General features: G+C 24.3%; 3 protein-coding genes across 3 annotated transcripts; 2 read left to right on the top strand and 1 right to left on the bottom strand.

Moving 5' to 3' along the window:
- Nucleotides 1-268: 268 nt before the first annotated feature.
- Nucleotides 269-2,350, top strand: BGW36DRAFT_274281 (uncharacterized protein; the record flags this gene model as incomplete). Its single annotated transcript, XM_046210171.1, has 4 exons — nt 269-1,489; nt 1,534-1,537; nt 1,931-2,073; nt 2,129-2,350. Coding segments are annotated over 4 exons (1,590 nt in total), but the record flags the coding sequence as incomplete, so codon positions are not given.
- A 699-nt stretch (nt 2,351-3,049) lies between these two features.
- Nucleotides 3,050-6,466, bottom strand: BGW36DRAFT_300486 (SET domain protein; the record flags this gene model as incomplete). The annotated part of the gene is made up of 4 exons (XM_046211633.1): nt 3,050-3,153; nt 3,212-4,125; nt 4,203-4,830; nt 4,888-6,466. The coding sequence occupies 4 exons, from the start codon at nt 6,464-6,466 to the stop codon at nt 3,050-3,052; spliced, it is 3,225 nt and encodes a 1,074-aa protein (XP_046069179.1).
- A 213-nt stretch (nt 6,467-6,679) lies between these two features.
- Nucleotides 6,680-7,037, top strand: BGW36DRAFT_398836 (putative U6 snRNA-associated Sm-like protein LSm6; the record flags this gene model as incomplete). The annotated part of the gene is made up of 3 exons (XM_046218460.1): nt 6,680-6,785; nt 6,838-6,951; nt 7,015-7,037. The coding sequence occupies 3 exons, from the start codon at nt 6,680-6,682 to the stop codon at nt 7,035-7,037; spliced, it is 243 nt and encodes an 80-aa protein (XP_046069178.1).
- Between the last annotated feature and the right edge of the window lie 15,773 nt (nt 7,038-22,810).

Raw genomic sequence — 22,810 nt, 5'->3', positions numbered from 1 at the left:
ATCAATCACCATTTGGTAACAAGATTACGAGCAGCATCCGCACACACTCACAGACTCTCTTGCCCCGCACCACTAGTGGTATTCTATGACCATAATAATATTGGGCGGGCACCCCCACTAGTTTCTTTTCGGTAAGGCCTGTAATCAGTTTTCTTAGTTCTTAATAATTTTCTTAGTGTCTTATAATACATGATATCATGATCATCTTCACACCTCGCGTTTGGGGTCAACCTCAGCTCAGTGGAAACACTAAACATACCCTTTTCATATGCGCTCGTTTTTCAACAAGCCCGCATGGGCTGTCACTGGCGAGGAACCTAATGCGCCCGAGTTTTACCGAAGATCAAAACAAACTTACAATGACATTATAGCTGCAAACCGCCAGCAGTATCGCGACGCTGTAGCTAAGTCCACTTCTCAAGCCGACCGCGATTTTGATAAATCCCTTAAGCGTCGGCGAATTTCACAGGAAAATGTCACATCAACGGCTCATTCTTTCACGGCAGATCCATCCGACTGCGATGCCGCTCAAGAGAACGAGGCAAACGAGGGTATGTGCAATTTCGAGAGCAAATCGTCCGGGCCTATGGAAGCCGAACAAAATCCTATCGTCTTTGCTTCAGACTTGCCTAGAAACCTATTAGATACCCCGCTACCGTCAACTAAGGAGAATAACACCTCATCTACACCTTATCGTGAAAAATCAAAGAGTCCGTCGAATCCGAACGATTGCGTTCTATCAGCTCAAAAAGGAGCCTCTAGTTCAGACAAGATACAGACAAATACCAAATTCCAATCTCATCCTCGAATTCACGATGACCACATAGGACGTGCAACTCCCTTCCAGTCTCACAAGACAGTGCATTCCACTGATTCTACTGAATCACGTGTATCAGACAGTGATGACGAGATAGTTCAGATATTAATCACATCGGAGATCAAGGATACGAAGCCCTTAGTTGTTCAACGGCGAATGTCACAGCGTTTTCGGGATGTGCGGTTAGCATGGTGTGGGCGACAAAAATTTGACGAAAAGATGACATCGTCTGTGTACTTGACTTGGAACAAAAGAAGACTGTTTGATGTTACAACGTGTAAAAGCCTTGGGTTGAGTGTCAGGCTATCCCATATGCCTACTGATTTGCAGTCTGAGGATGAGTCATCTTCTCAAAACGGAACAACACGCATCCATGTGGAAGCTGTGACAGATGAACTGCTGAGGTCTCAGGCTGAATCTGCAAATCATTCCCCGGATGCTACTGACGTTGAGAAAGAGACTGTCTTCAATATTGTTTTGAGGAGTCAAAATAATCAAGAACTGTTGATGAAGGTACGGGGTAGGACGAAAATTTCGCAAGTTGTCAAGGATTTTCGAGTTCGGGCAAATGTGGCCCAGGAGAGGAGCATACATCTGTGCTTTGACGGGGATATATTAGATCCCGAGTCTCGTTTAGAAGAGCACGATATTACAGACCACGACCTAATTGAGGTCCTACTCAAATAATATCATGTTAAGGATGTTCTAGTTCATAGCCTCGTTATACTAAGGTGTTAGACCGGGCAAACAGGGATGGACGTTTTCCTAATATGATGTATAATATACAGAAAAGGGCCTACGAGTAAATAATACAAGCGAGATAACCGAACTTATAATTCTTTGGTTATTGAAAAGTGCTGCATTTCTGTTCAATTTTATTCATTTTTCCTCATATTCAAGTGTATTTAAGTGGATATAACTCCGACGCCAACGTACGAGGATTGGCCTAATCTAACCGAAAAGAATAATTTTTGTTTTTCAGCCGCTCTAATACTTCTATCGCATTATACCCTCAACGAAAACCTTGCAATAAAACATCTTCCCTCTGTTGATTCACTCAAGGGGTTGAAATGAAAGTACTCACTGTTAATTTCCTCACCTGCGCCGTCAAAGGCTGCCGAGCATCGCAATCATCATCCGCACTTCATTTTCGAGACGCAGAGCTTGAGCAACAGGAAGTCGACTTCAATCCAACTTTTGTCCAAAATATTCTACCTCGATTAGACTGGGAACGCTTACGAGTGACAGCACAAGAGGTTAGTTCCAACCACAGTGGCTTTGTTGACCTACAAGGCTTAAAATAAGCAATAGCTTGGGTTTCCAACCATATCAGACACGAAACCAGACGGTACCGACATTGATGAAACCACCCTTCGAGATCTTCACCGTTTGCTTCTGGAAATTCAAGTGGTTGAAGGAAAACTATGCTGCGAAACGTGCGGTCATGAATATGAGATTAAAGAAGGTATTGCAAACTTCTTGCTTCCAAGTCATCTAGGTATGGGCAGTTCCTTCCTCCCGATCCATTCCCTCATTCTAACCCTTTGCAGTCTGAGCAGGTACATTCGGTTTATATGATGGCGAAATAAAATAGTCAGCCAATTTTGGCTCATATTCGCTTCGAGCTCTCGCGGTAAGCATCATGTTCCACACGTGTATGACATGACCAGATGTCTATCTACACGAGTCGTCGATATAATATTCCGACTGTCATGGTTGGCTCCTATCGATTTAGAGACATATTATATCGGCTTTCAATTGAATTATAAAGGAAAGAGAGGCAGTTGGGTCCTAAGGAAGAACCGAAATAAGCACGAAGGCGGTTTGCATGCATATTAGGATAGAGAGCGGCATATTTTGAACATGGACGCGATCACATTAATATCACCTTCCCAGATCATTTCGTTACACCAAACAAGATGTGCATGGATTCAGCAGACACAAAATCGACTCCTACGTTTCCACTTGGGGAGATTTTAACAAGTTTGCCGATGATCTAATACAAATATATTTAGTATGATAGCCTCTCCAGTTAGAAAAGCTTCTCGTCTCGATAATATAATATACATAGCACGCAAGCCGCGCGTGCAATAAGATGCCACAACTCCCAAGGACATGTCAGAAAGAAGCAACAAAATGCAAGGCTTTTCCACGGTTTACTAACGCCCAATCAATGCATCCAAGCACCGCTATACCACTCAAAGAACTCCTTCGAAATGTGTGAAATATGCTTCAATTCAGATATCCTTTACAGCCGGTAGATCCACATAGACAAGGGATTCTATCATCGCTATCCCATTCTCTCTCGAATTTATAATCATATGTGAGTTCTTCATCTGTAAATTATATTAGCGAGGTGATACGACGAAAGGCAACGTGTGTAAGAGAACAAACCTTTGTGAATGTCTCGCAACGCGTAAATGACAATTCTCTTACTGCCGTCCACTCTAATGATTTTGGCAGTGCAGTTTGGCGTGCAACTGTGGTTGATGAACCGTGCAATTCCGCCGCGTTTTGTTGCGTCAATCACGGCATTTTCATCAATTCGAAATAGATAGCTGCTTCCAATGCCGCTCTTCAAATATCTTCTCTCTCTCATGTCAGCAACTTGCTGTCTCACCTTCTCGCCGACATATTCAATGATCATGTCATTGGCCGCAATATTCTCTTCTGCATAGAGTCCCCAGTTGTGGATAGCAGAACGAGCAAACCTAACAGGCTTCTTCCGCTTCTTAAGTTGATTGAACCGCAAAGCATCACCGTCGCCTCCCTGAGGAGGAAGGACCTGTTTTTGGGCATTGATATCTGCAGCTAGACGCCGATTTTGAACCCTTGTAGATCTGGACGTAGACTTAGATACATTGCTAGTATTAGCATTATTTGCGACCTCAACGGGCGCCGCCTGCGGATCGCTTTGTGCCATTGCTTCCCTCTTTTCTCGAGCCTTCTGGACCTTAATACGATGAGGGAGATATTTTGATTTTTCGGCTTCAAAAATCTTTTTTCTACCCTCAGTACGGGCCGAGCCGGTAGTATTCTGAACAAAATACCCGGGAATGCATATTTGCATGCGAATTGGGCCTGCTTCCCCACGATTAAGCGCCTTAATTTCTCTTTGTTTCCAAGCCCATGCCGTAAGGTTGCCAACTTCGGAAGATACTGAATCTGACAAAATAAACCTGAGAAGATCAATGTCTTCATCATCTTTGACTAATGCCTTCCATCCGTCCAGGTCAAGCACTAATGATTCGTCATCATCCACAGTCGGTCGTGGTTCGTCATAAGAAACTTCAAAATCTACTTCGGGCCTCACAGGAGTAGGTTCAAAAATATCTATCAAATGTTAGTTTTCTTGCGAATCTCCAAAGCGACACTGAATGTATACAGACCTAGGTTCGGATATTGTGAGTAATGTTCCTCTCGATCAAACCCTTCACTATCATATGTATACGAAGACATAGGTCGTCCGGATGTATCATCAACAATATGAACATCGCTTCCAAGAACATCTTCGTGGATGCCAAAAAGTTGATGGTCATCCTTCTGGCGTTTCCGAGCATCAAGAGCCTTGTTATGTCTTTTCCTTTTCTTCGATAGAATAGAGTTATCATGGTTCAACGGCGATGTTAAATCGTCAGTGCTGTTGTCCAACTCTCTGTCTGCAGCAATACCATATTCTATACCATCATCCTCGCCAGGTGGAGTAGCAATAGTATAGTCACCATAATCATCTTCACTTTCAGATGTGTCAAAACCCACACGACTGGACGGCCGGCTTTCAGGCTCATCGGTATCCCTCGAAACAGGCGTCCTTGATTCGTCGTCCGAGTCTCCCGATTCATGAAGATGTTGGAGGCGGTGATGAAGCGGCCGCACCTCGCTTCGTCGAACTAAGTGACGACGCCTTTCATCCAAGTAAGTTAGACGTGTCAGCTCATTGCGACGATTTTTACCGATGCGGGGGAGCGTCAGTACGTCGAGATGAGAATATTCAAATGGGTAGTGACCAAAACCTATTCGATCATCAGAAAAATCACGCAGGGGTACTTAGAAAAACCCACCATTTATACTCGTATTGAACGGGTTTGGTCGGCCAGCTTCCGGGTCACGGATACCGAGAGCTTGTCTTCTGGAAGCATGCCTGTCTGGGTCAAGATAGTCATACAGGAAAGGGGCAGCGACCCGCAATTTGACATCTTCCAACAGTTTTGTCTTTAGTTCCTGTATAACGATACTCATGACTTCCTTTGACGGGTCAAGATTGGCGACACGCAGCTTTTTCTCTTCGTTGGTTTCCATTTCCGACTCTTTGCGTATTCGTTCGGTTTCGGCTTTCATCTTTCTCTCCCTTCGTAGTCGTTCAGGACTTGGACTGCGCTCGTAGTTAGGATTTCCGTAAGGTTGACTCTCCATATTCATAATATAAGTGAATAAAGGAGTCATGTGGCACACTTTGTAGCATCTCATCGTTTCTTCTTCGCCTCGACGAGAGTTTTCGAATATTATATAATATCCAGTTCTATCGCAGCGAACAGCCTTCCAGTCAAAAGTTCTTAACCGCTTCTGCAAGTGAGGCAACGTCGAACTCAGCACAGGGACGTAACAATGGGCAATGAAAATATATGGATCACGTTTGATCTGTTCTAGGATAGGGGTTTCCTCAACTAGTGAAGATAAGGCAGGTTTGACTGCAGCCTTAGGACCTTCGGGTGGGTTAAAAGCTGGACGTATAGATAGGCGAGCCGAAGGACCCTTCGGAGCCGTCGGTGGTGGCTCGTTATTCTTGGGTGGAGGATCACGGAGACTCAACTCCAAAGATGATGGGTTATGTTTGCGCCATGACTCAATAGCTTTATCAACCAAACGCTGCGACAAAATACCGTTGCGATCAAATTCGACTCGGATACGATGCGTGCCAATGCGCCGTTCTTTCTTACATCCGTAGTAAGCTCTCTTTGCAGCAGTAGAAGCCGGCAATGAACGTTTATCTTGGAAAGAATGTGCATCTTTGAACTTGATCGAGCAAATGCCGAGCGGTCTCCCAGTAACCGGATCGGTGCGGTTATCCGTAAGTTCAATTTCTCCAAAGCTTTCAAAAAGGGCCTTTATCGGTGCTATAGGCGTCAGGGGGTCGAAACCAGTAACAACAACCTGCACTGGCGGTTCAGGACCGATAGATGTTGCTGGATCAAATGACCAGGGGCGGAGGGAATAAGGTGAGTTCCTCAGCTTCGCCTTCGGTTTATTAGCAGCGCCCCTAGTGTAACTTACAATTGAGCAGCGTGGATCAGTCGAAGGCGACACGGAATCGGTTTGCACAAAGTCAACGTATTCAGGCTTCCTCTTTTTTTCCTTTGCCGATGACTTTTTATCCAACTCCGGGTCGTAGGTCAGTTTACAACCTTTGTGTGAAGTTTGGATGCTGGAGGAAGCATTTTGGATATTCTGAGGACCAGGTGAGATATGTTCCCTTTTATAATCAGGTGTTTCAACTTCGTGTTGGCCTAAGCCGTTGGTGTTCTCGGACGGCAGCACGCTGCCTGTTGTTGCGGATGCATGATCTAGGGTGCCCAAATCAAGCACGCTTTGAGGTTCATCACAATAATCATAAGTCACTCGCTGCTCGTCAGCTGGATTTGAGGTTGCCATAATATCATCACCTCCAAGGGATGTGGCAGCGCAGGAATCATCTTTGCTCTCACCATCCGTTAGAACGCTAGCATAATAATGCCAGGCACTGGCACTTTGGGCTTAAGGGAGCCTTGATGGCCCCACTTTTCGGGTGGCTCTACCTACACTGTCAGCAGTCAAGCAATCAGTCAAACCCGATCAACGCCAAGCTACATAACACGTCCGTCAACTATGGAAAACGGGGCATCTTCTGAAGGCAAGGATCCTTCCACTTTTCTTAGTGAGATTATCGGATCGCCGGTTATTGTGAAACTCAACTCAGGCGTGGTATACCAGGGTATGACTGTCTTTGCCCCTTGCCCCGGACGCGTCGCTAATCTAGTCCACAGGGGAACTTCAATCGGTCGATGGATACATGAACATAGCTCTTGAGAAGACTGACGAATACGTCAACGGGCAACTGAGACGAAGTTATGGTGATGCTTTTGTGCGGGGAAACAACGGTATTTAGCTACAACACTATTCCGAGCCATATCTGCCTCGACTTACCATTGATTTGAATATAGTGTTATACATTTCCGCCAGATGATTTTGCAGGAGGATTCGCGTGACTGACGCATTTCAAAGAGTCGGCCACTCAAGTGTGTTCGTTATAGCAAATTACTACGGATGGAGAATCAATATTATTTTAATAAATTTAGTTGATCAAACAACAGAAACATTAGTAGTAGTAGTAGTTCTCATTAACTTGTTCTAGCTAGCTTCCATACTATTGCTGCTATACAGAATTAGGCTCTAGCCTATAGAGTCTTAAAGACTAAATATAATGCTTATACTGCACTATAAAATGATTTAAAATATATATATTAAAAGAGAATTAAATTAATCTATAAATAGCTAGTATATTCTAAGAATTATTATTAATTTTTTATTATTATTTATTTTTTTATATATTATATATTCTTTTATATTTATTTATAATTTTATGATTTATTAATTTATTACTATTTATTTTATTCTTTTATTATTTATTTAATTAAATTTTATTATCTTTATTTATTTAAGTTTTATGACCTTACCCAGCAATAAGCTATAAAGTGTCACAAGAATCGATAAGTCACAGCCAATGAATGTTATAGCGGACGCTATTACATAAGCACCCAAAAGAGATTGAAATAGCAGTAATCACGATTGTTATACAGTACAATTAGGTATTATAGAAGCAGGGCTGAAAAGTGGCTATACTTTTGTTTAGCCACAATTATTGGTATAATAATTATTAGTACTGTGAATTGATGCTTAATTTCAGCATATATTAAACACATAATCTATTAAAGCTAGAATATAATAATTATACTTTTTAATATAATATTTCATACTAAAGGCTCTAAAGGAGTATATCTATAAATATATTCTATTTAATATATATAAATATTTATTTATTATTATATATTTAGTTAATTATCTTTTATCTTTATATTAAATAATATATTATTATTTAATATTTAATAATCTTTTTACTATTATTATTATTCTTAATAGATAGCTTTTTAATATTAATCTTATATTATTTTTTTATTTTATATTAGTAGAATATCCTCTAAGATCTCTAATCTTAAGATAAATTATTAATAACTTTTAATAATAAAAGACTCTTATAACATTTAAAAAGTTATAAATAAGTAATATTACTTTTAATAATAATAAATAACAATTATTTATCTTCTAACAGAACTAAATAAACTTTAGTAATTAAACTTAAAAATATTTTTATTAAAATTATTAAACTTAAGAATATTATAACTTAATAATAAGTTAATAGCTTAGATTAAAAATTAAAAATTAATAAAATAGAACTATTTTTAAAAAAATCTAAAACATTTAATATATTTCTTATTTAAATAAGAATCTACTTCTTTAATAATACTATAAAAATCAATATTAAAGAAGTAAAAGTATTAATAATATTCAATTTTTTAATTAAAGATATTATAAAATGATTTATACTATATATTAAAAACTAACTTAAAACAAATATTAAGTAAAAGAATTTAAAAATGATTTTAATATTTATAAATTATAAATATTTTATTATTAAACTTAAACAATTTTATAAAGTCATTAATAAAAAACTTATAATAATTTATAAGATTTAAAATATTTAATAAATCTAATCTATAAAAGAATATATATCAGTATATCTTTAAATTATAAATAATCTTTATTATAAAGATTAAATATATTATAATCAATATTATAATAGATTTAAAAAAAATATTAAAAATATAATTTTAATAATAAATTCTTAATTAAAGACTTTCTATAAAATAATAAAAATAATATTATAAATTAATTTCTAATAATATAATTAGCTCATAGAAAAGAAAAATCAATATTAAAAAAATTATTAAATAAATACTCTACAGCTTAAAAAGCTTTATTATAACTATAATAGAGATATCAGAATACAGCTTAATACTGTTATTAATAAGAAAGAGAAAGAACAAAGATATAAGAAAAGAATCTATTATAAATATAAATAAAAAGAATACTTTATAAAAGAATACTAATAAAAATAAAGATTTAATGACATCAACTATTAAAAAATAATAATTATTAATTTACAACTCTCTATTCTATATCAAGAAATTATTAAGAAAGATAATAAAGAAAAAAAAAAGATCTTAAGAAAATATAAAATAGAATTATTAAATAAAGATTTAAATGAAAATATAAATCAGTTATAATATAATAAAGAAATCCTAAGAAATCTAATAGATATATCAGAAAGATGCTTAAAAAAATATAACTTAGAAAGAAAATATTAAACTAGAAGAAATATATTCTTATTAAAAAATAAAGCTAGATATTAACCCATCTATAGATTAAAGCTATTAATAAAGCAGTATAATACTAATTAAAATATTAATAATTTCTTATTAGAAAATAAAACCTAACATAATTTAATATTTTAAGATAATAATTAAAAGATAATAAACTATAAAGACTTAAATTAAAAATTAAATATTCTATAAAAATTAAAATTAATAGAATCTATTAATTAATTATTTTAAAATAATTAATATAGAGACTTATCAATATTAGTAAAAAAACTAAGAAAAGATTCTAGAAATTAGAATAATAATCTTAGAATCAAGTTAAAATATCCTAAGAATAAAAAAGAAATCCTAAGAACTCCAGAAGAGTTCTTTAAAATAGAATATAAAATTATAGAAACTTAAGATAAATTTATAAAAAATATAAAAGATAAAGAATTATATTATTATATATTTTCTAAAGTAATATACTAAGAAGAATCATTTTAAATATAATAATAATATATTAATATATATAAAAGATATTAAGAATAGATATTTAAAGAATATCTAGTTTATAGTAAAGATAATCTTAAATTAACTAAAAAATAGAATAACTATCTTATTTAAAAAGAATAAATCTATATAGTAGAATATTAGAATATATATATAACTATATTTATTATTATTATTCTAAGCTAAGCAGATTTAATTATTTAGAAGTATATTAAATATTATATTTTAACAAAGTATGTATATATTACTAGATAAATAAAAATCTATATAAATGATTTTTTATGTTATTAAAAGTTTTCTATTGACTGATATTTAAGTGTTTTAAGGAATATAAAGATTACTAATATATATATAAAGAGATAAGACACTCAAATTATAATTGTTTTAAGAATATAGAATATAGGGCAAATAACTATTATATATATAAAGAAAAGATAAAAGTGACTAAAGAAGAATAAATATAGTTTTAAGAAGTATAGAAAAGATATTATTTATAATATATAAAGAAAGTAATTATTATAGTAGCTATTAATAATAAACTAACAGAATATATATTTATTATATAAGCTATAATTTATAGAAAGCTAGTAAGAATATTCATTGATTTTGAAATATTAACAAACTTTATTAATAAAGAATTTATTAAGAAACATAAGATCTTAATAAAGTAAATATAATAATAATAAATAATTATTACTATAGATAGAACTATTTTTAATAAAGAATATCTATAGATAATTAAAAATATAATTTTAAAATTAGAAAAATATATTATAAATATAATATTTAGAATTTTATCTTTAAATCACAGTTATTATAATATAATTCTTAGAATAATCTAATTATAAAGATAGAATCTAATCATTAATTGGAAGAAATAGATATTAAAGATTAATAATATAATATTATAAATAAATAAGAATAAAGAAAAATAACCTAAAATAAATATTACTGAAATTAATAAAATAAAACAGAAAATAGCATAAACTTAATTAAAATTAAAAGAAATATATAAAAAAGAATTTATAAAAATATTTAAAAAGTTACTAAAGAAATATTATAACTATATTAAGTTATTTATAAAAAAAAATATTAACTATCAATATATTCATCTAAATATAAAGTAATAATAGACTTAAAATTAAGATTGATATTAAAGCAAATTAAATAGAGACAGAAATTAGTATAAAAATTTAAAGTTAAAAATAAATTTATTAATAAATTCTATTCAGCTAAATATATTCAAGAATTTAGAATAATAAATTCAATATTAAATCTTTTTATATTAAAGAAAGATTTAATGCTATAAATAATATATAATTATTAATCAATTAATAATTAAATAATAGATAATATAAATAAGATACTATATTAAGAGTAAAAAAAAGATTTATTATAAAGAGTAAAAATTATAACAATATTTAATATAAAATAGAAATATTATAATCTAAGAATATGTAAAGAAGACATTTATAAAATGGTATTCTTAATAAACAAAGGACTCTATGAATGGATTATTATTTTAATAAAATTGAAAAATCTATCAATATAGTTTATATAGTATATAATACATATACTTAAAGAATATTTAAATAATTTTATTATAGTATATTTTGACAATATAATAATATTCTTAAAAGATCTTAATAAATATAATAAATATATCTAAAAAATCATAATAAGACTTATAGATACAGAACTTATATTAGAAATCAAAAAATATGAATTCAATATGATATAAGTTAAATATTTAGGAATAGTTTATATATTAAATAGATTTAAAATATTAAAAGAAAAACTAAATGTTATTCTAAAATGGTCAGTTCTAATAAACATTATAGATATATAATTATTCCTAGGAGTCATTAGCTATATATAAAGATTTATAGAAGGATATACTGCTATTATAATCCTATTAATAGAATTAATAAAAAAGAATAAATTATTTGAATAGATAATGGTGCATTAATAAGTATTTAGGAAAATTAAGGAATTTATTAAATATATATTAATTTTAAAGTTATATAATCTAGAATTATAGAATATTATCTGAATAGATATATTAGAATATATAATTAAAATAATCCTAGAATAAATAGATAATAGAGAAATATATACTGTTACATTTTACTTAAGAAAATATACTAATGCTGAACTTAACTATGATACATATAATAAAGAGTTATTAGTAATCATTAAAATATTTTAATAATAGTAATATTATCTCTAAAGATTTAAGTATAAGATTACTATAAAAACTGACTATAAGAATCTAAAGTATTTTATAATTACTAAAAAATTGTTAGAAAAATAAATATAATAATATAAAGAATTATTATAATATAAATATACAATCAAATATATATTAAAAAAATAGAATATTATTGTAAACATATTAAGTAGACAATTTAATTATATAATTAGCATTAAAGTACTAAAGATGAATATTTTAAAATAAGATTTAAAAATACTATAATATAACTATAATATTGTTTTAGTAGTAGTTATTAGAATTAAAGAATTAGAATTTAGAAATTAATTAAAAAAAGAAATAGAAAATAATAAGTAAATTTAATAGAAATTATATGATAGAATAATAATACTATAAGATAAATTAGTAATATAGAATAATATAATTAGAGTATTATAAATAATAATTATAAAAATTATTCAGTAGTATCATAATCTACTTAATTAAGAATATTAAGGAATTAATAAAATAGTTAAGATAATAAATTAATTATATTACTTTTCATACCTCAGAAAAAAGATTAAGAATTATATTAAGTATTATAAAGATTATAATTAAAATAAATCATTAATATATAAATTTTATAGAAAAATATAGATATTTAAAATATTAAAGAAAGTATAGCAAAGCATTATTATTGATTTTATCTAAGAATTATTAGAATTAAAGAAATCTATCTTTAGAATAATCTATACTAATATTATAATAGTGATCAATAGACTAATTAAATATATAATTTTATAATCAATATTAAAAAACATAATTATAAGATAATATATAAGCCTTATATTATAAAAAGTATTTTTATAGACTGATTTATTAAAGGAAATTATCATAAATTAAAACAAACTATTCATAACAAACTATTAATAAATAATTATAAAAGTATATAGAATAGAATATAAATTATTAATAATAAATCACTAATAGACTAATAATTAGTCTAAAAAAATGATTCAATTAATTAAATAATACTTACAAAACTATATAGATTAGAAATAAAATGATTAGATATAGATATTATCAATAATATAATTTATAATGAATAATATAATAAATATAATCATAAAATAAGTACTATATTTTACAAATCTTAAATGCTATTTAAGAATAATATAGTCTGATATATTAAGAGAAAAATTATTAGAAATTATAATAATATAAATTAAGAACCTTTAAGTACTCTATTAAACAATCTTATAAGATATTAAATAGATAAAATAAAGAATAAAAATCTATTATAATAAAAAGTATAAGAACATATTAATTCTTAAAAAAAAAAAGAAAGTTTATTTTCTATGACAAACTATAAAATAAAAGAATTTTAATATTCTAAATAAAAGATTAAGTAATAAACTTAATATAATTAAATATAAATCTTTTAAAATTAAGAAAAAACTTATTAATAATAATTATAAACTCTAACTATTAATAAAAATAAAAATATATTCAGTATTTTATATCTTATTATTAGAATTTATAAAAAATCTAAAAAATAATAAAAATAAAGTAAACAATAATAAATTTAAAGTTAACTTTATTAGAAAAAGAAATTAGAATAGAAAAGAATCTTTTATTTAATTAGATAGATAGAATATAGATTTAAATATAATTTATAAGAATTAATTAAACATTTAAATTATTTAGAAAAGATTTAAGCTTTCTATTATTAAGGAATTTAAAGAGCAAGGAATTAAGAGAATTATTTTTAGATAACTTAGAATAAGCTTGAAGAGCAATAGTGGCTATTTTATTAATCTATTGATTAGCTAGTCTTTTCTATTTCTTTTTTTTTAATTTCTTTTATCTATTCTTTTTCTCTTCTAATCGCTCTAATTTCTCTATTTTCTTTATATTACAAACAATAAAATTATCAGCATATTTCTAAAGAAGATATTACTATTTTTAAAGATAAAGAATTTTAATCATTATAATTTTTTTCTTTTTTAAAGTTTATTCTGAGCAGCTAGAAGTTATTTTTATTCTTTATTAGAAAAAGATGTTTTTAAATCAATATATTTTAAATTTCTAGTATAAACATATTCGTTATAGTGATTAGAATTCTCACATTTAATATATGACTTATTGAGATAGGTATAGTGAGTATAGAGAATAATTATTATAAAATCTTTTTTTTTAATATAACGTGAGAGCTTATTTTTCTTTATTAAAGATTTTAAAAATATGATTAGATTATCATTACAAGTATAGAGATTTATGAAATAAGAATATTTATTTAAGAATATGAATGCAGCTAACTATTTATTATACTATTGAGATGCCAGTTTTTAAAGGAGGGAATTATCATAAAAATCGATAAGTTATAGCTAATAAATATTATAGTGGATGCTATTACATAAGTATTTAAAAGAGGTTAGAATGGTAGTAATTGCGATTGTTATATAGTATAATTAGATATTGTAGAAGTAGGACTAAAAAGTGGCTATATTTTCGCTTAACCACAACTATTAGTATAATAATCATTAATACTGTAAATTAATGTCTAATTCCAGCATATATCAAATATATAATCCATTAGAGCTAAAATATAATAATTATATTTTTTAATATAATATTTTATACTAAAGGCTCTAAAGGAGTATATCTATAAATATATTCTATTTAGTATATATAAATATTCATTTACTATTATATATTTAGTTAATTATCTTTTATCTTTATATTAAATAGTATACTACTATTTAGTATTTAATAATTTTCTTATTATTATTATTATTCTTAATAAATAGCTCTCTAATATTGACCTTACATTACTCTTTTATCTTGTGTTAGCAGAATATCCTCTAAGATCTCCGATCTTGAGATGAGTTGTTGACAACTTTTGACATAAAGATCATGTATTATTAGAGCTTTTAAGGTCTATTAGAGGCCTAAATCTTTAATCTTCTATATTATTATCTCTAATTAGTTTTAAATAGGCTGTCATTTGGTTCGGTTCTGGTCCTGAGTTTCTGGATCAAACCCAAAAATAGGTCAGTTCAGTTTAGTCCTTATTATTAGAACTAGAACTGAAAATTAAATCATATTAAAAAAGAATTACTAATTATAATTAAATTAATCTAAGTTTAATCTAGTTTTTATTCAGATAATTAAATTATATAAAAGAATTTTTAATTATAATTAGATTTTATTCTTAAAAATATATTGAAATCTCTCTAAATTTTAATAAATTAAATAGATAAATAATATAAAAATTAAAATTAATTATTTAAATTATAATTATTTTTTATTTTATTTTTTTTCTCATTAACCTGTTCTAGCCAGCTTCCATACTATCGCTGCTATGCAGGGTTGGGCCCTAGCCTGCAGGGCTTCAGAGACCAAGTGTGGTGTTTATGCCGCGCTGTAGCGTAGCTCAGAGGACATGCCATAGGAAGAGAATTAAGCCAGTCTATAAGTGGCTAGTATATACTAAAAATCAATAATATAGACAATGTAATTCTTAATCCTTTATCACTCTTTTTATTTTTTCTATATATTATATGCTCTTATATTTATCTATAATTTCATTATCTATTGATCTACTACTATCTATCTTATTTTTTATTATATATAGACTTACTATTGCCTCTTTTATTTTCTTTTATCTATTTAATTAGATTTTTATTATTAACTTAGTAGTTGATATATTAATATATTCTTTAAAATATCTTTATAATATTTATTTCTTTATTTTATTCTTTTAATTCTTATTTATAGATAGGATATTTATATTATAATTAATTTTTATTAATTCTAAATAGAGTCTATATATTAATATCTATTTTATTTATTTCTATAGATAAAATTATGTTTAGTATCTTTATTAAGAATTTTAGATTATATATTTTAGATTATTTTATATATTATTTATATATTTAATATTTTAGAATTAATAGTTTAAAATTAATCTAGAATCTCTATATTAATTATAAATTGTACTATAGTAGCTGTAGTTTCTTTATTATTAAGAAATATGTTAAATTTAGACTGAATTAATATTTAGATTTGGTATTTAATATACTTCTATAATTTTTGCTATTATTAAAAGTATTGATAATAGATTAATATAATATACTTTAGGGTTTGATTTTTATAGCTATAAAGGTATTAAGATGAATCCTAATAATTAATTTATTAGAAATAATAATTTAGATTAATATATTTAATATATAATTAAATTAATATTAAAATAATTATTTTTTATAGATTATTTTAATAATATAAGATCTTCTTTATAAAAGCTTTAAATAGTCTTTAGATAGATACTCTAGCTTTATCTTTTTTTATTCTTATTTTTAAATATCTTTTATTGATTATTAGATATATTATTTAGTTATTAAAACTAATTAATATTGTTTATCTATTAGATTAGTTAAAATTTGATAAGTGAAATTAATTGATATTTATTTAGTACTTTATTATATAATATATTTAACTATTTAATCTATTACTTTATTACTAATGATATCTTTATATTTAAAGATCTATTAAAAGGTGATTAGAATATCTTATTCTATATATTAATTTAGTAAACCTTAATATATTTTAATAAAGACTTATTTAAAGATTATATTAAGATTAATAAATATTCTTAAGGCTAATTGATTATTAAAGTAGATTATAATTTCTTATTTAATGCATTTCTATTACTTTTTATTTTTATTGATCTTTCTAAACTATATTGCTGTGTAAAGACTGAATTTAATATTATAGATCTTTACTATATATATGGTTAATATATCTTCAGTGCTTAAATATACTGTATATTACTGATTTACTTTAAGATAGACTACTGCTAATCTAATATAGTCTTAATAATTACTATTATTTAAGTATAATATTATTAAAAAGATTTTTTTATTTTATTATTTATTATATATATTAATTATTTTTTATATATATTAAATAGTATTACTTTTAAAAAAATTTATAAATATTTATTTTTTTTTAAATTTATATTTTAAGAGATATATATTTACTGAATTTAAATTCTTTATTAAAATAGAATTAAAATAGAGTATAAAGGATAATATAGATAGATTTAATTTAAATTCATAAGACTATTTTTTTAATAAGTTATTCTATCTAAAGCTGAATAGATAAGAGATATAGTTTAATATTAAAAACTTTAATTATTATTATCTAAAAGATATTATTAATTAAATATATTATATATTTCTAAATAAAGATAAAATTATAAATTATCTTAATTATTTACTTCTTTATAAATATTTTTAATTAAAATTAAATTATTATTCTATAAAGTATTTAAAAGATAATAATTATTTAATAAATCTAATATATTATAAAGAATATTATTTTTTATATAGAGCTTATTAATCTTTATAATATTTATAAATTTATATTAACTTTAGCTACTATTTTAATATAATATTATTTAAAGATAAGACTTAGATTTAGTTAGATATTTAGATAGTATTTAGTATCTTATATTAATTTAATTTTTATATTATCTAAGAGTTAAAATATTATCTAATTAAGATTGATAAAACTATAAAGATTAATAAAGTAAATAAGCTTATATTTCTTAATATTAAAGATAGAAACATAATATCTAGTCTATTAATCTACTTTAATACAGATTATTTATAGCTTAATAATATTATATTTTTTTAAAGCTTCTATAATTAGAAAAATAATATTATCTATTCAGCTACTTATAATAATATTTTTAATTTTATTAATATTATTAATTAAAAGATTTATATTATAGATTAAATAAAGAATTAAAAAGAATAAAAATCTTTATAAAATATTAATTAATATAAAAATATATTTTAATATATTTTTTAATATATAGATATATATACTTTATTTATTTAAAAAGATCTAGATCTATAAAGTATAATATCTTAGTTACTTTCTATATAGATTATAGAATAGATATTTATAATATATATTATTATACATTTTTATAATATTAAGTAATAGTATTGACATTATAAAGAGATTTTTTCTCTAAATATATTTAACTTATTTAATTATACTCTAAATGATATAATCTATAAAGATATCTTTATAATCTTTTAAATATATAGATAATAGTAGAAAATACTTCTTTATAATATAGCTAAAATATTAAATAATTATTGATTTTAGAAATTTATTAAATATATTAAATAGTATTACTAAATAATATATTTTAAAGATTTAATAATTATAGCTTTTATCTTTTTTATATAATATAATAATTATTAAGCATTAAAAGTAGATAGAATTGAAACCTATTTTAATATAGATATTATAGATTTCATAAAGAATATTTAAAACTTTTAAATATTATATAATCTTATACTATAAAGAATTTAGAATATTATTCTCTTCTAAGATTTTATTAATTAGAATGATATAAATTATAGTCTTAATCTTATATTATTTAATATAAAGAAAGATTAATTATCTTAAGTACTTAGAACTTAAAATATTATTAAGATTAATTAAAAATATTGCTAAGAAGAATATATATTAGAATAAGATTATTTTAGCTTTAATAGTCTTGATAATCTCTTTATTAAATCTATAGAGAGTTAATATAATTTCTACTTTATATATATTCTTATATAAGTAAATCTATTTCATCAGATATTAGAAACTTTAAAGTCTTTATTCTATAGCTAATTAAATCTTTTAATAATAATTAATATATAGAGTCTTTTTAATTAAACATTTTTTTCTATTTTAAATGATTTTATATAGAGCCTATGAGTATAATATATAATAATATATATATTAATAATAGAAATATCAGATTATTTTAATTACTTTATAATATTTAGAGATAAAATTAGAATTAATCTATTTATTAAAGATAGCTATTAAGATTAAAGCTTTAATAATATAATAGATTATAACTATAAAGATAATTATAATAAGCTTAATTCATTATTTTAAGACTCTTTAAAGATTTAGAATGATTAGATGCTTATTAAATATCTCTAGAAGGATCTTAATATTGATAGCTTTTTAATTTTAATATTAGAAGAGTTTTCTTAGAGGAATAATAATATTTAAAAAGATTTTTATAGAATAATAATTGAAATTATATTATATATTATCTATTTATTTATATACTATAAGCTTATTAATTAGATTTTTAGATATTAGAATTAGATTAATAATAAAGATTAGTTTATTTTATTTCTATATAACTATATCTTTTTTATAATTAATTTGATATTATAATAGTTAATAATCTTTAAAAAATATTTCTTTTTAGAATCTATATTTATGTTAAGATTATTCTAAATAGAGTAATATATATTTATATCTTTTATAATGAGATATTTAGTTTTCAATATGTTTGTTAAAACTTTAGATAGGATTGCTTAAAAATATTTTAGTTAGATAGCTATTTTTTCTATAATTTTATTTTTTGGTTTATTGTATATATTATGAATCATAAATATTTAAAGAGGCTCTTTATATTTATAATAGATTTATAAAATCTAATAATCTTTATTAACAATGATATAGATCCATTTCAATAGATTGATATATTTATTTATAAATAGAGTCACTTAAGTCTGTCTTTTTAAATAGAAAAGTTAGTATATTTAAAATATAGATTGGTATATAGTAATATTAAATTTATTATATTAAAACTCTTAAACTATTATAATATTGGCTTTTAGAATTTTTTTGTCTTATAAAAATGTTATTATAATGATATTCTTATTTTTATATATATTATATTAAATTAATTAAAAATTTTCTATTAAGAAAAGTATTTAAGAGGGATCTTAATATATATTTAGAGAATAAATATCATATCTATTAAATTGTTTATTTTATTATTAGTATTAAAGAGACTTAATAAGCTTAAATTACTATTAATTTCGCTTTCTATAGATAATTCTAACTTTGATTAAATAAGTAATTTTTATAATGAGTTTTATAAAAGACTAATTAATATTAAATTATTTTCTATCCTTAGAATATTAATAAATTAGTTTAGAAAGATAAAAAAGTCTATCTTTAAAAATTATTTTAATTATAATTTCTAAAAGCTTGCTTTACTATTTAATATGATATTATTACTCTTTTTATCTATAATGATCTTAAAGAATAATGAAAAAAGCTAGGGCTTCTTAATTTAAACTAGTTCTAACTAAGTATCTATTTCTAATAATTATTTATTAATTAGCTTTTAAAATAATTTTTCTAATTTACTGAATATCTTTATTAGTTTTTTTTTATATTAATATTTTAAAAATATTAAAACTATATTTAATACTATATTTTAGATTACTAAAAGTATTATCTAGATTAGATTTTCTATATCTAATAAAGATTCTTAATCTATAGATAATATTAATTTAGAATTTTTAGAGTAATCTTAAGATTAGATTGCTTTATATATTATTAATTTATTAAATATGATTTTCTATCTTTTAATATTCTATTAGTAATGTTTGATATTAAGTAGTATTAGTACTGTCTATCAATCTTTATTTTTATAGATGGTTAGAACATTTGGAGTGATTATTTTTATTGATGTTAATATTATTTTTAAGATAAGGAAATTATTAATATTATTTTTTAGAATCTAATATTCTAAGATCTAATAAAGATATTTATAATTATATAAAGCTATTTTAGTTTTTTTAATTACTTTTTTTTAATTAAATAGATATTATTAATGATCTTATAGACTTCTTTATAATTAATATATTTTAGAATAATATTCTTATCTTTATTTTATTTAGAATAACACTTTTAGATTAGATATTTCTTTATATAAATGCTATATATAAAGTCTTTAACTAAATATTGAATTTAGATATATCTATATTTTTGATACTTTATATATATCTTATATCAATCTTCTTAATAATAAGATTTATTAATAAGACTTAAATATTCTTAAATTATGTTTTTTAAAATTATTTTATTGATTATAAGAGAGTTTATAAATTTAATAATTAATAAATAGAATTTTTATTTTGATTTTATTAATTAGTTTAGATATATAATCTTAATCTTTTTTTTTTAAATATAGTAATTCTAGATTATTATTTATAATTTAAGATTTTTATTTCTTTTATTAAGATTTATAAAGTAAATTAAAACTTTATTAATAACTATTTTCTATATAAAAATATATATTTATATATTAATTTTAAAGATATTAATTTAACTCTCTATATATTATTATAAGATTTTAATAAAAATAATATTTTAAGCTTAAAGATTAATATTTTTTAAGAATAATTAATATATAATAATAAATATATATTTTATAAAAACTAGATTTAAAATATTCTTTATTATTTAAACTTTAATTAATTTTATATATTTAATAATATCAATTAGTTTTATCTTTTTTAATTTTGATTATAAAATAGTATTATAGATTTTAATTATTATTTTATTATTTAGATTAAACTTACTTAAAATAATATCTAAAATTAATAAATTAATATTTTAAAAAAAATATATTATTATATTTATTAAGTCTTACTATTATTTTTAGACTTAAAAAAACTTTTAAAAGAAAAAAAATTATTTTAAATACTATATTTATTTATAGAAATTTTTTTTTAAATTATTTTAGTATTTTAATAGACTTATTTTAGTAATTATTAAAAATCTATAAGATTTTTAGAATTATTTATATTATTTTAAATTTAGATAATAAATTGTTATATTTATTTGATAAAATTAATAATAAATTTATTTTAAAACTATTTGTTATTATGCTCAATATAATTAAGTATTATTTTGATAGTATTTATTAGCTTCTTTATATTTGCAAGTTATTTATATATATGTTATAACATATATGACATATTTGATTTTTTAGTTTTAGAAGATATTATTCTCTTTTTTTAAGCTATTACTTTGTTTAAATTATATAAATTTGAGCTTAATTGATAGCGTTCAGAGTTAATTTATATTGAATCAATTCTTAGCTGAATCTGGCTGTGTTTGGGCGTAGAATTTCAAGAATTCGATTCCGCGAGAAAGAGTTTTTTTTTTTAAATTATAATTATCTATCTAATTATTAAGATATACTAAAAAATAAATAAATAATAATAAATATTATAAAATAAATATAGAAATATATATATATATTTTCTTTAATAAATAGATCAGCTATATAATATAATCTAAAAAATATAAATAAAAAGTAAAAAAGATATTATTATTATCTAAATAATTCTTAGATTATAATCTAAATATTATGAATTTATTATAATATTTATAAAAATATTTAAAACAAAGTTTTAATTTAAAAAAATAAAAATTAATTTATAAAAAGCTGCTTTAAAAATGATTATTTAATCAGTAAAAATTATAAAGAATTAGAATTAACTTTAAATTATTAATATTATTAATAGTAATCCACTAATATTCAGATATTTAGATAAAATCAAATCAAAAATCTAAATCAAATTAGATCTAAATGGGCTCTAAAAAACCATATAATTCTAGATTTAATGAACTAAACCACATCGATTCACTATATATAGAACCAGAACCGGACCATTTGGGTTTCAGATCAGTTTTGGTTTGGTCCGAACCGAACCAAATGACAGCCTAGTTTTAAATATTATAGCTAATCTAACTCCTTTATTATTTTAAGCTACTTATCTATACAGAGTGATTTAAAAGCTTTCTTAGGGCTAATAGAGCTTTAGACTCTCTTCTGAAAGCTATATTTATAGATATTATTTACTAATAATAGGCTATTTAGCTTTATTGTTCTCCTTCTATTCTTGAAGCTGTTACAATCGGTAGGGTGGTGTCAAAAAG

This window comes from Talaromyces proteolyticus, assembly GCF_021365285.1.
Source record: "Talaromyces proteolyticus strain PMI_201 chromosome Unknown BGW36scaffold_9, whole genome shotgun sequence".
Classification (NCBI taxonomy): Eukaryota; Fungi; Ascomycota; class Eurotiomycetes; order Eurotiales; family Trichocomaceae; genus Talaromyces; species Talaromyces proteolyticus.
Note: the sequence above shows the minus strand (reverse complement) of the source record. Positions and strands in the feature narration are given on the sequence as shown.